The 16,849-nt window shown below is 36.8% G+C and overlaps 1 protein-coding gene across 2 annotated transcripts in view; it reads right to left on the bottom strand.

Annotated features, from left to right (window-relative positions):
* Nucleotides 1-16,849, bottom strand: part of DDX46 (DEAD-box helicase 46) — a 55,541-nt gene that overhangs the window by 17,030 nt on the left and 21,662 nt on the right. For both annotated transcript variants that reach the window (XM_005890404.3, XM_070374364.1), the window contains exons 12-17: nt 15,430-15,508; nt 13,551-13,633; nt 11,040-11,204; nt 10,396-10,558; nt 2,004-2,197; nt 112-249 (exon numbers count right to left, since the gene is read on the bottom strand). In XM_005890404.3, the coding sequence (XP_005890466.1) occupies nt 112-249; nt 2,004-2,197; nt 10,396-10,558; nt 11,040-11,204; nt 13,551-13,633; nt 15,430-15,508 (822 nt within the window). The remainder of the gene's footprint in view (nt 1-111; nt 250-2,003; nt 2,198-10,395; nt 10,559-11,039; nt 11,205-13,550; nt 13,634-15,429; nt 15,509-16,849) is intronic.

Genomic DNA, 16,849 nt, shown 5'->3' with positions numbered 1-16,849 from the left:
AATGAAAATAATTCTATCAAGATTTACTGGTATTAATACTCAAGGTTTAGAATACAGTGAATTGTATAAAAATAAGAAAAGTTATATTAACAACAACAAAAAAAAACTCACAGCTTTCTGTTGATCTTTGAAATCGCTCCAGAGTTTCTCTAGATCAGGTGGCACTGCAGTCCCTGACAGTTCCAGGGCTTTAATTATGTCTCCAGCATACCGAGCTTGATCTTCTGTGATAAAAGTGTATGCATAGCCCTAGTAAACAATGAAAAAGTGGTACTATTAAACACTACAAGATGAATCCTCCTTAGAAAACAAATAAGATGAAATCTGAGTTACCTAATATACCCTCTTTAAGACAACTCCACTACTCCACTAAAAAGAATTTTAAAGGTGACAATACAGACTTACTAAATTCCTTAATATCTAAGTTTAACATTTATTGTAAAAATAAGTTAGAAAATTTCTAACTCCTTTATGCATAAAGGGAAATTAGATAAGTTGATGATTTTTACATAAATGTACAACTGCATTGTAATTATTAATTTTAACACATCTTTTCCCTTTTTGCTTGCATTCTTTTCTTCTGCTACCTACTGTACCCCTCTACCCCAGCTAACCTGCTATTAACTTCCTAGAATATAGCATCCCATATTCTTTAAAGACCAATTAAAAGATATAAAAATATATACACGTGTATATCTGATATGTTTTCAAATAAAAAATGAAGTCAACTACATCAATTCCCTGCAATTCTCTAATGCCTAAGAATTCACGTGTCCCCAGCAGCTTTTTGGTTCAGGTAAGAGAAAAGACTGGAGTTGTAAGCAGAGGAAAAGCAAACTACAATTAGACTGCCATCTTCATTAAATGTTCTATCCTACCAGTGAACTGTTATAAATTTTAAAACTAGCCTTAACATTTCATTTCAGGAGTACCTAGTTACCCTTCTCCAGAGGATCTTCCCAACCCAGGGATCAACCCCAAGGGAAAGGCTACCCACTCCAGTATTCCGGCCTGGAGAATTCCATGGACTGTATAGTCCATGGGGTCGCAAAGAGTCAGACATGACTGAGCAACTTTCGCTTCACTTCACTTCACCTAGTCACCAGATTTGACACCTAGCCTACTTTTACACAGCCCATGAGCTAAAGTGGTATTACATCTTTTAGGGTTGGATAGACAAATACACATAGGATGTGACAGAGACTGTATGTGACCCAAAAAGGTCACAATTTTAACTACACAAAAAATCTCCCAAATCCACAGAATAACTCAGGTTAAAAGAATAAATGCCATCACTACTTATGAGCTGTGTAACTCTGGCAAATACTGTCAGTGTGCCTCAACTTTTTTCATCTGTTTAAAGCAGTAATATTATTGATCTTAGAGGGAATTTGTGAGAATAAAACAAGATATACATAGAGCACTTAAAACAGTGGTGGGCATTTAATAAATACTCCATAAATATAACCTATTAATAATATTATTGCTTTCGTATGTAGATATGTCCATGGTTATAATACCAAATATATCACCATCAGTGCTTCCAACAAAGGAATATTCTGCTGCTTTCAAAACCAATGAGTTAAAACTATATACTCAACAGAATACAGGTGTCAAAAAAAGAAATAATATACATTTGTATGGGGCTAAAGACAGGGGTGATAGGTGATAGGTGTGGGCTGAGTATATTTTATGATCCCATATTCTTAAAAAAGTAATGAATGCTCTTGAACATATATGTATAATGTATATACAGAAATTTTTAGGTGGGGAAAAATACCTTTCTGGGGACACAAGTGGTTAACACTATCTGCCTACATAGAACAGGTAGGTATCTGATAATTTTAACAGCACTTAAGACATGTGTATGTATATAAATGACATCAACTAATCCCCATACTCTGAAGATTCCCTGTAACTCCTATTACGTACACTGTAAAGTCCTAAAGAAACACTTATATTTTAACATAATGGAAATCAACTTTAAAAGCAATTCTTTTTACTTTGTTGCCTGCTCTTCCAGTCCGTCCTGCTCTGTGCACATAATCCTCATAATGGTTGGGGCAGCTATAGTTTACAACAAGAATCAGATGCTTCACATCGAGGCCTCGGGCAGCAACAGATGTGGCCACAAGAAGTTTGCAGGTCCCATTCTTAAAATCATTTATGATGCTATCTCTGTCATATTGATCAATGCCTGAAAATGAATTAAAGAGTTGTAAAACCACATATTCAAATTAAATTTTCCATTTTCTCTGACATTCAGAGAAAGAAGCTAAACACAGGGTAAAGAACATATCCAACTTATACTGACCATATGTCAACAACCACCATATAGAAAATAAAAATTTGCAGGGTGCTCAGAGACTTGGGGGAGTATGGATAGTTTGGGATTAAAATATACACATTACTATATGTAAAATAGAGAACCAACAAGGATCTACAGTACAGCACAGAGAACTACACTCAATACCCCGTAATAACATATAATGGAAAAGAATCTAAAAACAAATAGGTATAATATACGACTGAATCATTTTGCTGTACACTTGAAACACAACATTGTAAAACAACTGTATTTCAATAAAAATTTTAAAAGACTAAGAAAATTCAATGGCAAGATCAAATCTGCCCTTCTTTTTTTCCCTTTCTTGTACATAAAGCTAACAACTGTAGAAGCCCAATCTTAGAATCCCTAACCTACAACTGTTATGGGGGCAAAGGGGAAAAAAAAAAAGGCAGGTACACCCAGCCTATAATGACAGGATTCAGATCTTTTGACTTCTCCTGCAGGTTATTTAGAGCCTTGCTACTCACAGTTTTGTTCAAAGACAAGGAGCAGCATCACATGAGAACTTGTTAGAAATGCAGAATCTCAGATTCTACTGCAAACTACTTAATCAGGTTCTGCATCCTAACCAGATAGGTGATTATCATTTACAGTGCACTGCTTAAAAAGGACCTGACTGGAATGCTCTCAAAATTTGTTACTCAAAGAGCCTCAGGATGAGTGACAAAGCAGAACATAAAATATCAAAATGCTCTATAATAAAATGTCCAGGCCACAAATATACCTTATGATGGGATACCTGGGAATCTCTAGTAATCAGAGAAGGGAATGCAATAAATTCTCAAACCTTGAAATTCATTTTTGCAGCAAGAAATATTGGAACATTTCATATAAAACCTGTGTTTAACATATACAGAACATTTAACATCTAAATATTATCAATATTAATTTATATTATCTAAAATTTTGAATGTGCTCTTCAAAGACTGAATGATAGAAAGTATTTGGATCTTATGCCAAAAAAACTAGCAGCTCAATACTACCTCTAAAACCTCACAAGAAAAATTAATGGAATGAATAATAATATACATTAAGTTTATAATTTAAAAATGCCAAAACTTCTCCTTTAGATTAAGGTATCTCCTATGTACAACAGAGTTAGTAATTATTGGCAGCAACCATCAATCATCTTCCTTTTTAACATATCCCCAATTTTGTTATCCACCCAACAAACATTCACATATGTGAAAGTGAAAGTGAAAAGTCGCTCAGTCGTGTCCAACTTTTTGCAACCCCATGGACTATACAATTCACTGAATTCTTCAGGCCAGAACACTTGAGTGGGCAGACTTTCCCTTCTCCAGGGGATCTTCCCAACCCAGGGATCGAACCCAGATCTCCCATATTGCAGGCGGATTCTTTACCAACTGAGCTAATATCAAACCAAAGATGAGCCTAATTCAGTCTCAGGAAGTGAGTTAATGTTTAGGGTAAACGAGCCCTTCTCAAACTTCCTGTGCTCAGGTTGCCTGTGTACTTTTAAGGCAAGTAACTTGGTGGGCTATTATGGAAATACTTCTGACCTCATGAAGACCCTGAAAATCTCAGAGACCTCAGGGGTGGGAGGACAATATTTTCAGAGCCATTTGTCATTCCCATGCCTATGAATGACTCCCCTGGTAGCTGAGATGGTAAAGCGTCTGCCTACAATGCAGGAGACCCAGCTTCAATCCCTGGGCCGGGAAATCTCCTGGAGAAGAAAATAGCAACCCACTCCAGTATTCTTGCCTGGAAAATCCCATGGATGGAGGAGGCTGGTAAGTTACAGTCCATGGGGTAGCAAAGAGTCAGACATGACTGAGTGACTTCAATTCACTTCACTTCTTCACACGCCTATGAATGAATTAGGCATAAGCAAATAAAGCAATTCTGGCTGAAGAGACAGAAGAAATACAGGAAGGGGATTATAGGCAAAAAGTTTTCTTACTTACATAAAAAATATACATTTCTACCAAGATAGGGGGAAATCTTATTAGATTAACCATCCTGTGGACAGCAACTATGAATTCTAAATATAAAGAACTAACTACCTGAAGGCACCAGAGAGTGACTAAAAGCAGAGTTGACATCTGAAAGAATGAAATGGCATTGGTTAAGTTTATAGGATTTTACTTATTTTAAACTTTCTGTTTGGGAGCATGCCCTGAGAAGCCCAGGTAGTGAAGGCATGGTTTTACTGACAAGAAGAAACAGAAGAAAGAAGTTAGAATAAACTCAGGACCACAAAAGAGGGGATAAATCCCAGGAAGAACAACAGAGTAGGCATATCCAATTGTGCATAAAAACACTGCCCAACTATCTGACACCTAAACTATACACACACGAAGCAGAGGTCAACCAGCCCAGCTCTGGCTACAAGAAGTTAATACCCGGTGAAATCTTTTAGATTTCAGAGCTTACCCATTACAAGAAAGTTTTAAATATGGGTCCAGCCAAGTTAATTCTCTATTTAAAAAAATAAAAAACTTTTAAGTAAAACATAAGATAATTTATGCTCTACAAGGTATCATTCACAAAGGCCAGTATGCAAACGAAAATTACTACACATACAAAGAAACAGAAAAATTTAAAACAAAATTAAAAGACAATAGAAATTGACTTTAAACAACCAAGACATTATATTAATAGTCACAGATTTTAAAGCAACTATTATAATTGTGATTTAGGAAGAAAAAGTTTTACATGCTTATAATGAATGGCTTGGAAATATAATTTGAGAATCAAAATATAAAGGAGAACCAACTGGAAATTCTAGAACTAAAAAAATATAAAAATTGAATTAAAAAATTCAATGAATGGACTTACTAACAGCAGATAAGAGATGGCCAAAAACACACAGTGAACTTGAAGACAGAGTCAAAGAAATTATTTAATCTTAATTAGAGAGAAAAAAGACTTAAAAACAAAGACTGAACAACAATAATGAGCATCAATGATACGTGAGACAGTATTAAAAGCTGAACATACACATTATTGGAGTCCTAAAAAGAGAGGAGAAAATAGGGCAGTAAAAATCAAGTAATCAAACAATCAAGAAATAATAGTCAAGAATTTCCCATATTAGATGCAAAACATAAATTTACAGATTCTAGAAGCTTGGTGAACCCCAATGAGTATGAATAATACCCAAGTCAACTTACCATGTGACCCAGCGATGCCATTCCTGGTTATCAACCCCAGAGAAATGGAATGTTCACATAAAAATCTGTACTTGCATATTTAATAGCAGCTCTATTCATAGTTAGATAAAACTGGAAATAACCTAAATGCCCTTCAACAGATGAAAAGATACATAAAGAGTGGTACCTCCACACACTAGATAATAAAAAGAAATGAATAATGCAACACCCTGAATGGATCTGAAAGCCATCATGCTAAGCAAAAAAAAAAAAAAGCCAATTGCAAAAAGCTACATAACATATGATTGCATTTATAAACACTGTTCTAAGAGAACATCAGTGTTTCCCAGTGACTGTGTACAAGAAGATGAAAGATAATCTTAGAGTTACCCTGTATAGGGATATGACAAGAGTTCTGGGGGGTGTGGGAACTGTTCTATAATCTCATTATGGTGTAGTCTTTGGATAGTTAAATAACTGGAAATAGCCTGGGTGTCCAACAGAAATGACCAAAAAAACTATGACATATTTATATATTAAAGTATTACTGAGCAATACACTGGAAGAGCTGACACATCCAACCATATGGATGAATCTCAAAAATGCATGCGGAAGGTCAAAGCTGCCTGACACGAAACAGTCCCTAATGTACGGCTCCATTTATTTGAAATTCTAAAACAGGAAAAATTAATATATGTTGAGGGGAAAAAATGTAAAAAGTAGAGCAGGGACTCAGGGAAATTTCTGAGGTTATATTTTAACAGAGGTTTGGATTTCAGAACTTACATGCATTTGTCAAAACTCATCAAATGCTATACTTAGAATCTGTACATTTTGCTACAGTCCACTTAATACTTTTTTCGTTACAAAAATTTTTGAACTAGTATTAATAACATGCATATTGAAGTGAAATGTGCTGACATACAACTTATTCTAAAATGTACCAAAAAACTAAGAAAAATTGAAGGGTTTATAGGACAGATGGATAAAGATGTGATAAATAAATATAACAAAATGTTAATTGTAGAATCTAGTATTAGATATTTCAGGGTGCTCACTATCTAGTTTTCTCAGATTTTCGGTGTTTGAAAATTTTGGTGATAAAAATGGAGGGGAAAAAAGATATATGGAAAACAGTCTTCTTCCTCTGGAAGTTGTCAGATCTGGAAGTGACAACTGAGCCTGTAGAAGGCCTTTTGCTGTCACAAAGAAAGCTAATAACTAAGTTATGCTCAGGATAGAAACAACAATATGGAGACACTGAGCTACTGAATAAAGCAAGTTGGAATCGTTTTCCTTTTTTTGGCAAAGCACGTGGCATGTGGGATCCCTCTGGGTGACAAAAATGGGTCAGTGCAAGTTCATGAACACAACAAATGTACCACTGTGATGTGGGATGCAGATAGTAGGGGAGCCTGTGGAAGAAAGCGGTAAAAGAAAACTTTCTGGTTTCTGCTCAGTTTTGCTGTGAACCTAAAACTACTCTAAAAAAGAACATCTATTTTTCAAAAAAGTAAACACAAAAAGATCAAAATTAAAATGAAGTGACTTTGGCAAAATATAAACATACAGATCGATGGAATCAACTAGAGTCCCAGAAATAAACCTGCAGATAAAAAATGGTCACGTGATTTTGAGAAGGGTATCAAGGCCATTCACTAGGGAAAAGATAGTCTTTTCAAGAAATGGTGCTGGGAAACCAAACATCCACACAAAAGAACGAAGATGAACCCATGTCTTACACCATATACAAAAATCAACTCAAATTGAATCAAAGACCAAAATTTAAACTAAAACTTTAAACCTCTTAGAAGAAAACAAAGGGGAAATTTTTCATAAGCCTGGATTTGGCAATGATTTCTTAGATATAACGCAAAAAGAACAGGCAACAAACAAAAGAAAAAAATTGATACAATAGACTTCAAAACTAAAGCATCAAAGGACACAATCCAGAGAGTGAAGAGGCAACCACAGAATGGGAGAAAATACATGCAAGTATCTGACAAGGGACTGCTATCCAGAATATGTAATGAAATCCTGCAACTTAGCAACAAAAACCCAAACAAACTGATGAAAAATATGTAAAGGCCTTGAAAGACATTTCTCCAAAGATATACAAATACCGGACTGGAAAAGGTCAGTTTTCATTCCAATCCCAGAGAAAGGCAATGCCAAAGAATGCTCAAACTACCGCACAATTGCACTCATCTCACACGCTAGTAAAGCAATGCTCAAAATTTTCCAAGCCAGGCTTCAGCAATACGTCAACCGTGAACTTCCTGATGTTCAAGCTGGTTTTAGAAAAGGCAGAGGAAGCAGAGATCAAATTGCCAACATCCGCTGGATCAACGAAAAAGCAAGAGAGTTCCAGAAAAACATCTATTTCTGCTTCATTGACTATGCCAAAGCCTTTGACTGTGTGGATCACAATAAACTGTGGAAAATTCTGAAAGAGATGGGAATACCAGAGCACCTGACCTGCCTCTTAAGAAACCTGTGTGCAGGTCAGGAAGCAACAGTTAGAACTGGACATGGAACAACAGACTGGTTCCAAATATGAAAAGGAGTACGTCAAGGCTGTATACTGTCACCCTGCTTATTTAACTTATATCCAGAGTACACCATGAGAAACGCTGGACTGGAAGAAGCACAAGCTGGAATCAAGACTACCAGGACAAATATCAATCACCTCAGATATGCAGATGACACCACCCTTGTGGCAGAAAGTGAAGAGGAACTCAAAAGCCTCTTGATGAAAGTGAAAGTGGAGAGTGAAAAAGTTGGCTTAAAGCTCAACATTCAGAAAACGAAGATCATGGCATCCTGTCCCATCACTTCATGGGAAATAGATGGGGAAACAGTGGAAGCAGTGTCAGACTTTATTCTTCTGGGCTCCAAAATCACTGCAGATGGTGACTGCAGCCATGAAATTAAAAGATGCTTACTCCTTAGAAGGAAACTTATGACCAACCTAGATAGCATATTCAAAAGCAGAGACATTACTTTGCCAACAAAGGTCCATCTGGTCAAAGCTATGGTTTTTCCAGTAGTCAGGTACGGATGTGAGAGTTGGACTGTGAAGAAGGCTTAGTGCCGAAGAATTGAGGCTTTTGAACTGTGGTGTTGGAGAAGACTCTTGAGAGTCCCTTGGACTGCAAGGAGATCCAACCAGTCCATTCTGAAGGAGATCAGCCCTGGGATTTCTTTGGAAGGAATGATGCTAAAGCTGAAACTCCAGTACTTTGGCCACCTCATGCGAACAACTGACTCACTGGCAAAGACTCTGGTGCTGGGAGGGATTGGGGGCAGAAGGAAAAGGTTACGACAGAGGATGAGATGGCTGGATGGCATCACTGACTCGATGGACGTGAGTCTGAGTGAACTCTGGGAGTTGGTGATGGACAGGGAGGCCTGGTGTGCTGCGATTCATGGGGTCGCAAAGAGTCAGACACGACTGAGTGACTGAACTGAACTGAACTGAGGCCTGGGGAATTAAGTATTGCTTAATACATACAGAGTGTCTGCTTGAAATGATGAAAAATTTCTGGAAACAGATAATGGAAATGGTTTCACCACATTGTAAATCTACTTAATGCCAATGAATTATACACTTGAAAATGGATAAAATGGCAAATTTTATGTAATGTATATTTAGCCAATAAAAAAGAAAAGGAAAGCAAAATGAGTCATTTTCAAACATTAAAAGTTAACCAAATACATATCCTCAGTCCTTTAACTGCATTCCTCATGAAGCCTGGTGTGGGACTGTAAGCATGTCCTATGCCACACTCTCTTCTGCTTACTGAATGACATTTTCCCATGAAGACATGGAGTCTGTGCCTCCATCTCCTTGAATGTGGGCCAGTCTAGTGACTATTTTGACCTACAGAACATGGTGGAAATAAAAGTTCTACCACTTCCCAGGATCCTCCTGAACTGTCTTGGCAGCTTCTGATTCTTGCCCTCTGGCCAAGCAGCCTCACACAGAGGCTCACAAGTGGAAGTCAGGACTCCTGGCCAATAGGAGTGAGATATCTGTCAAAAGCCAGTACAACTTGTCAGCTGCCTAAACACGGAAAATTGGAAATGGAACCCCAACTGAGCCATCCCAGTAGACACAGCATGGAAGACAGACTAGATATGTGTGCTAAGCCCTAAACAAACTGCAGATTCATAAGCAAAGTAAATGACCTTTGCCACTCAATTCGGGGATGGTGTGTCACAAAGTCATACTACCAGAATACTTGGTAAATGGGCTTAACTCAACTGTCTCTATTCCATGTGTTTAGTGTTCTAAGTCCCACGCATATATAACAATGGAGATATTACACAGAAATTAACTAAAGCTCCAATGTTAATCATAAAAGCCAATGGGTAGCATGATACAATGGAAAGAATATAACATGAATCAAAATTTTCAATTTCTCCTTAGCTGATTACTGGTTATGGAATTTGGTCAAACCAATGTATTGCTGGCTTATTTTCTTTATCACTGAGATGGAAATAATAATAATGCTTACCCGCAGAGAACTGTCATAAATGAAAACTGACACTGATATAAAATTTAGTGCTAGCCAGTTATCCACATTAAATACAGCCCTGTGTATATGTCAATCGCAAACTCCCTAACTATCCCCACGGACTTGCCGTATAGCACATGGACCTCTGCTCAATGTTCTGTGGCAGCCTGGATGGGAGGGGAGTTTGGGGGACAACAGATACACATATATGTATAGCTAATTCCCTTCACTGTTCACATGAAACTATCACAACATTGTTTGTTAATCAGCTAGACTCCAATACAAAATCAAAAGTTTAAAAAAAGAAAAAGGAAAAAAAAATTAGTGCTAAGTTAGAGACAAAGGAAATACACAGTCCAGTGCTTGGCCAACCTAAGTCCATTATAGGTATTTCAGTAAATGTTACCTCCATGAAGAGACATGCAAGGGTAAGAAGCTCTCATTAAATCTTTCAGAAGACCATCAGCATGTTCCTGCTTATCCACAAATATAATGACAGATCCTGATTCTTGATAATGACCTAGAAGTTCAAGTAGCTTCAAGAATTTCTTTTCTTCTTCAATCACAATCTGAAAACAACACATTGTATAACATTAACGGACTGAAAATCCAAATACACTTCATGAACAAAAATATTCATTTTATTTTTGGCAAATATATGACATCTTGCTGTATCTTTAGGAAACAGTAGTAGAATCTTGACTTTAATTGGTAAATCACTAAGCCCAAAAAATTAAAATTAACTTTCAAAGACTAAGAGGCTTACAAATGTGGACAGATTATCTGTTCTGACTCTTAACTTCACATCCTATTAACAAGTAACACAGGTACGTGACATTTTATCTACCAGCCCACAACTTCTGGTGGTAAACTTTATAAACAGTTCCATGGAATAGGAAATTCAAATATATCTGGTAAAATGTTCAAAGCTGCAGTTGATGTATATTATTTAATTTTAGGAAGTACCTGCCTACATCACAGTGATCCCAAAAGGATGGCACACTGCCTAAACATATGGGGACTTGGGGGTTTCCTAAGGATTGTACCCACCACTTGTTGCTCCACATCCGAGCAAACTACACTTCTACCTCCAACCTGCACTTCAATGGGTTTACTCAGGATTCTCCGAGCCAAGGCTTCCATAGCTCTGGGGAAAGTAGCTGAAAACATAACTGTCTGTCTGTCAGGGCGAACATTATCCACAATGCGCATGACCTGAGAAAACATTACAAATAAACATGGTGAGAGTAGTCTCCAAAATTCACAGGATGGTGAGAACAAGTACAAAGAACTTTTGAGAACATCTATTCAGTGACTTTTAAACTTGTTATCTTGGAATATTACCATTGATTTCACCTTAAAATCTGCTCCTCTCAGTCTCCCCTTCTGAAGAAATGGCAACTCTAGTAACTTATAGCTTTATGCCCAAAATCTAGGAGCCATCTGTAACTAGTCTCTCTTGCTCATTTCATATCCAATCCATCAACAAATTCAGTAGTCTTGACTTTCAAACTAAACAATGAAAGTATTCCTCACTGCTATTACTGTTTTCCTTCCTTTACTCAACCCATTTTTATTGAGCAACCATTATGTGCCAGACATTGTTCTAAGTGCTTGGAATAAGCAATAAAAATAGACAAAAACTTGTCTTTATGGAGCTTACAGTCTAATGATGGTGGATAAATATTATGTAACAAATGGTAGTAAGAGTTACAGGATAAAAAAAGAATAATGAAGGTGCAAATATTGTTAAGGGGACAAAATAATTAAGTCGGTGTGTAAGAGTCCCAGAGAAAACAGGGAGTTATAGGATTCTTATGGCCTAAACAAGAAAAAAAAAACCCACAGAATTAAAATTATTAATGATGGTTTCAAGGTAGACAGTGGTGAGTGGTTGGAAATTGGGGAGGGTAAAGGTCTTGCCAGGAATACGCAGGACCACATTTTCATTCTAATCAAAGATGATGTGATAACTATGAAAGGGGCTGCTATACCCAAGGCATGTGGAAATCTTGAGCTCCTGGTCCAAATGATCTCTCAACTCTCACCTGGATTATCTCAACTGTCTCCTAACAGGTTTCACTGCCTTTGCTCCTGTCCAATCTGAAATCTATTCTCCACCCAGTAGCCAAAATTACGGCTTTAAAACATATACCAGTATTTTCAGTTAAAGACTGTGGTTGCCCACAGACATTTACTTTCTTCACTTGAAAAATCCTGTAAAATTTAACAAGGTTTTTAAAAAATTGCTCAAAGCAACAAAGAAAATAAGACAGGGGACTTCCCTGGTAGTCCAGTGGCTAAGACTCTGTGCTCCCAATGCTGAGGGCTTGAACCTGGTCAGGGAACTAGACCCCACATGCCACAACTATAAGATTCCATGTTCTGTAACTAAGACCCAGTGCAGCCAAATAAATCAATAAACAGTATCTTAAAAAAAAAAAGAAGATAGGACATGACAGCTACAACATTTTGTTTAAGTGGTACCTGACTTAGCAGACTCAAGAAAACTAAATCCTGAAATGGGAAGGAACCAGACTTTCAAGAAGCGGCATCTCTTATGCCCTAGCCTGTTCGTCTTTTTCAGAAGGATTACTCTTTACTATTTGATCTTTACATAAATTTCACAGTCAATCCATCTTTAATGTTTTCCAGTAAGTTTCACAATTTTCTTCAGATATGTCTTATATTGTCAAATTTATTTTTTCAAGCTTTGTAAACATATTTTTAAAGTCCTGGGAAAGTGAAACTCGCTCAGTTGTGTCTGACTCTTTGCAACCCCACGGCCTATACAGTCTATGAATTCTCTAGGCCAGAATACTGGAGTGGATAGCCTTTCCCTTCTCCAGGGGATCTTCCCAACCCAGGGATCAAACCCAGATCTCCTACACTGCAGGTGGATTCTTTACCAACTGAGCTTTCAGAGAAGCCTACACACTGTAACTAGAGTTGCCTCCACTCACCCCAACTAGAGAAAGCCCACATGTAGCGATGAAGACCCAGAGAAGCCAAAAATAAAACTAAAAAATATTTTTAAAAAATTATTTTGTTATCCATAGCACAGTGACAACTCATTCTGCTCTTCTTGTTAAGAAAAAATTCTACCACCTTTTACAATGAGTTTTAAGTTTTTATCACTGAAATTTTATATTTAAGGAAACTACATGTGTTAACAACATAAAATTTAAGCTAGACAAATGCTTTGGGCCTTAGCTTTTACATTTGGAGGATATAACCAACCTGTGCTATCCAGATCATGAGGTAGTGAAAAGCGTAAGTTAAAGCCATTTGGAAGTACAGTGAAAATCATAATATATGAAAGCTTAAGCTTCTATTATGACTAATTTTACCAATGATGCCTAGGAAAGACTGCAGAAATACATCCTGAAAAGTTTAAGAATCCAAAACATAAATATTTATTTCAATTCCCCACGTCCTCAATTCCCTGTATTACCACACAAAAGAAATGTGAGAATTTCAGAAATCATACAAATATTTCAGGCTCATGGCAATTACAAGGTTTATTTTATAGATAGAAACACAAAGAAATTTAATGAATACCTGTGGCTCAAAACCCATGTCAAACATTCTGTCTGCTTCATCTAAAACAACATACGTCACTCTTCGAAGATTTGTAACCCGACCTAACATGAGGAAAAAAATAAAGACAAAAGAAAACGAAAAATCAGTCACAATTCATTTTATGACTACCAAAAACTTTAAAAAACTGTAAAGGGAACTAAAATGCCTGACTTAACCAGAGGGGTAAGATAAGTATCTTTAAACAGTGAAAAGAAATTTTCGTTTACAATATCTTAATCTAATGGTATATACTTTCTGACAATGGGTATATGAGGCCCTTTATTTTGTCAAACTCGTCTCTTGCATACCATCATAGGGCCTGAAGAACCTGTAAAATTCAGAAAACAGCCCTCTCCAAAACACATCATAAAACTAAGACTGAGATGGAGCATCGAGCCACATCAGCCATTATCTGACAGCATCACCTAGGAAAAAACATATTAGAGATTACAGCGTATGTGTGGAAAGCAAGTTCCAGTGCTAACTATTTCAGACGCAGAAAATCTCTCTTTACTTTATGTAGTACGTAAACTACTTACATATAGTTAGGAGCTTCTAATGAGCATGTCAAAACATAATAAGAAGCTATTCAATACCATTAGGTAATTAACATATTACACAAAAATTTAAGAAATCAAATATATCATATTACAAAGATACACTTTACTTTACAAATTCAATTTCACTAAGTGCTCCCACTGGTTTAAATAAATGCAACTGGCTTCTTAGCCAGAGAAAACTAAACACATACACAGGAAACCCTTTATAAAGGATTAACACAAGCATTTCTATCAATTGTTGATTCAATCACCTGGCAGAAACATGTATGAAATAGTTATTAAATGTAAACCAAAAGGACAGATAAAGGGAAAAGGTAAAATTAATCAAGATGAATTTCAGGATACTTAATGCAGCATTGAGAAAAAACAAGGAATTATTTCATCAGCATTCAGCCCAAACCATTTCATATGCTGTACAAGCACAATGACTTATCAATATCAGTATCACTTTACCAACTTTATGTAGAATTAGAATTAAATGAACACAGAAATCCAAGCAAAATGCTATTAGAAACATGCACTACTCAAAGTTTTAAATACTCTACTACATATATACTGAATATACAATGGAAACCTTTGAAAGCATTTTCTTCAAAACAACAGAAATGTGCCAAAATAAATGCTTTCTAATATTTAAGTACTCCATACTAACTTGTGCAGCCCCAATTAGTTTCGCACGATTGGGAACAGCTTTAAATTACCTACCTTTGATGGTTTAAGTCTCGGAAGCCCAGTTCTATAAATCTTGAAGGGCCTTTCTCCACAGAAGTTAAATAATGTCAACAGTTTAGTAACAGTTTTGATAGGGAATAATTTAACAAAGCACAATATTTGAGCTAAAAACATGCAATATTTACAAAAGATAAATGTCCTTGAAGCTGCAATATCTTAATTTATCTAGTATTGTAAGAAAATACTAGTTCCTAAGGAGAAAAAATTTAAATTGTACAATTAAAAAAACACAGTCCCCTACCCTTTCAAATGCAAAGGTAGGCCAAAATCAGATTAAGAATTTGCGTTAAGGCTTTAAAAAAAACAATACATCAGATGGATTGGTTGTCAAAAAAATTTTAATTACACTGCAAAAATATTATTATGAACACTTGCAACAATAAGCTTGTTACAATACAAATTTTAAGATATTACAGCTTTAAGAAGAAATGTAGAAAGAAACCCTTTGGTGGTTTCTTGTATCTGCTTTGATTTAACAGAAATGTACATAATTCAAAAAGGAGAAAAGACAACCAAAAAATAAATAAATAAATAAAAGCAAAAACAAAAACCTATCCCCAACTTACCACTATTAGCTGCTAACATGTCAATCATTCGACCAGGTGTACAAACAATAATTTCAGCACCTCTTTTCAGCTCAGCAATCTAATAAAAAAAGATGAAATTTTATACTCTATTTATCACTAATGCCTCTTCACAGACTTCAAAATACTGCCCAATAAGATAGTCAGGTCTAATTAGAAGGTATCAAAGCCTCTTACTTAATTCTTTGGAATGTGGGAGAACTACTAAAGGAATCAGATCAGATCAGATCAGTCCCTCAGTCGTGTCCGACTCTTTGCGACCCCATGAATCGCAGCATGCCAGGCCTCCCTGTCCATCACCAACTCCTGGAGTTCACTCAGACTCACGTCCATCGAGTCAGTGATGCCATCCAGACATCTCATCCTCTGTCGTCCCCTTCTCCTCCTGCCCCCAATCCCTCCCAGTATCAGAGTCTTTTCCAGTGAGTCAACTCTTCGCATGAGGTGGCCAGAGTACTGGAGTTTCAGCTTTAGCATCATTCCTTCCAAAGAAATCCCAGGGCTGATCTCCTTCAGAATGGACTGGTTGGATCTCCTTGCAGTCCAAGGGACTCTCAAGAGTCTTCTCCAACACCACAGTTCAAAAGCCTCAATTCTTCGGCACTAAGCCTTCTTCACAGTCCAACTCTCACATCCATACATGACCACTGTAAAAACCATAGCCTTGACTAGACGGACCTTTGTTGGCAAAGTAATGTCTCTGCTTTTGAATATGCTATCTAGGTTGGTCATAAGTTTCCTTCCAAGGAGTAAGCGTCTTTTAATTTCATGGCTGCAGTCACCATCTGCAGTGATTTTGGAGCCCAGAAAAATAAAGTCTGACACTGTTTCCACTATTTCCCCATCTATTTCCCATGAAGTGATGGGACAGGATGCCATGATCTTCGTTTTCTGAATGTTGAGCTTTAAGCCAACCTTTTCACTCTCCACTTTCACTTTCATCAAGAGGCTTCTGAGTTCCTCTTCACTTTCTGCCATAAGGGTGGTGTCATCTACATATCTGAGGTTATTGATATTTCTCCCGGCAATCTTGATTCCAGCTTGTGCTTCTTCCAGTCCAGCGTTTCTCATGATGTACTCTGCATATAAGTTAAATAAGCAGGGTGACAATATACAGCCTTGACGAACTCCTTTTCCTATTTGGAACCAGTCTGTTGTTCCATGTCCAGTTCTAACTGTTGCTTCCTGACCTGCATACAGATTTCTCAAGAGGCAGATCAGGTGGTCTGGTATTCCCATCTCTTTCAGAATTTTCTACAGTTTATTGTGATCCACACAGTCAAAGGCTTTGGCATAGTCAATAAAGCAGAAATAGATGTTTTTCTGGAACGCTCTTGCTTTTGCCATGATCCAGCAGATGTTGGCAATTTGATCTCTGGTTCCTCTGCCTTTTCTAAAACCA

Source organism: Bos mutus, chromosome 7, assembly GCF_027580195.1.
Source record: "Bos mutus isolate GX-2022 chromosome 7, NWIPB_WYAK_1.1, whole genome shotgun sequence".
Taxonomy (NCBI): Eukaryota; Metazoa; Chordata; class Mammalia; order Artiodactyla; family Bovidae; genus Bos; species Bos mutus.
The sequence above is the reverse complement of the archived record's forward strand: the minus strand, read 5'-3'. Positions and strand labels throughout refer to the sequence as shown.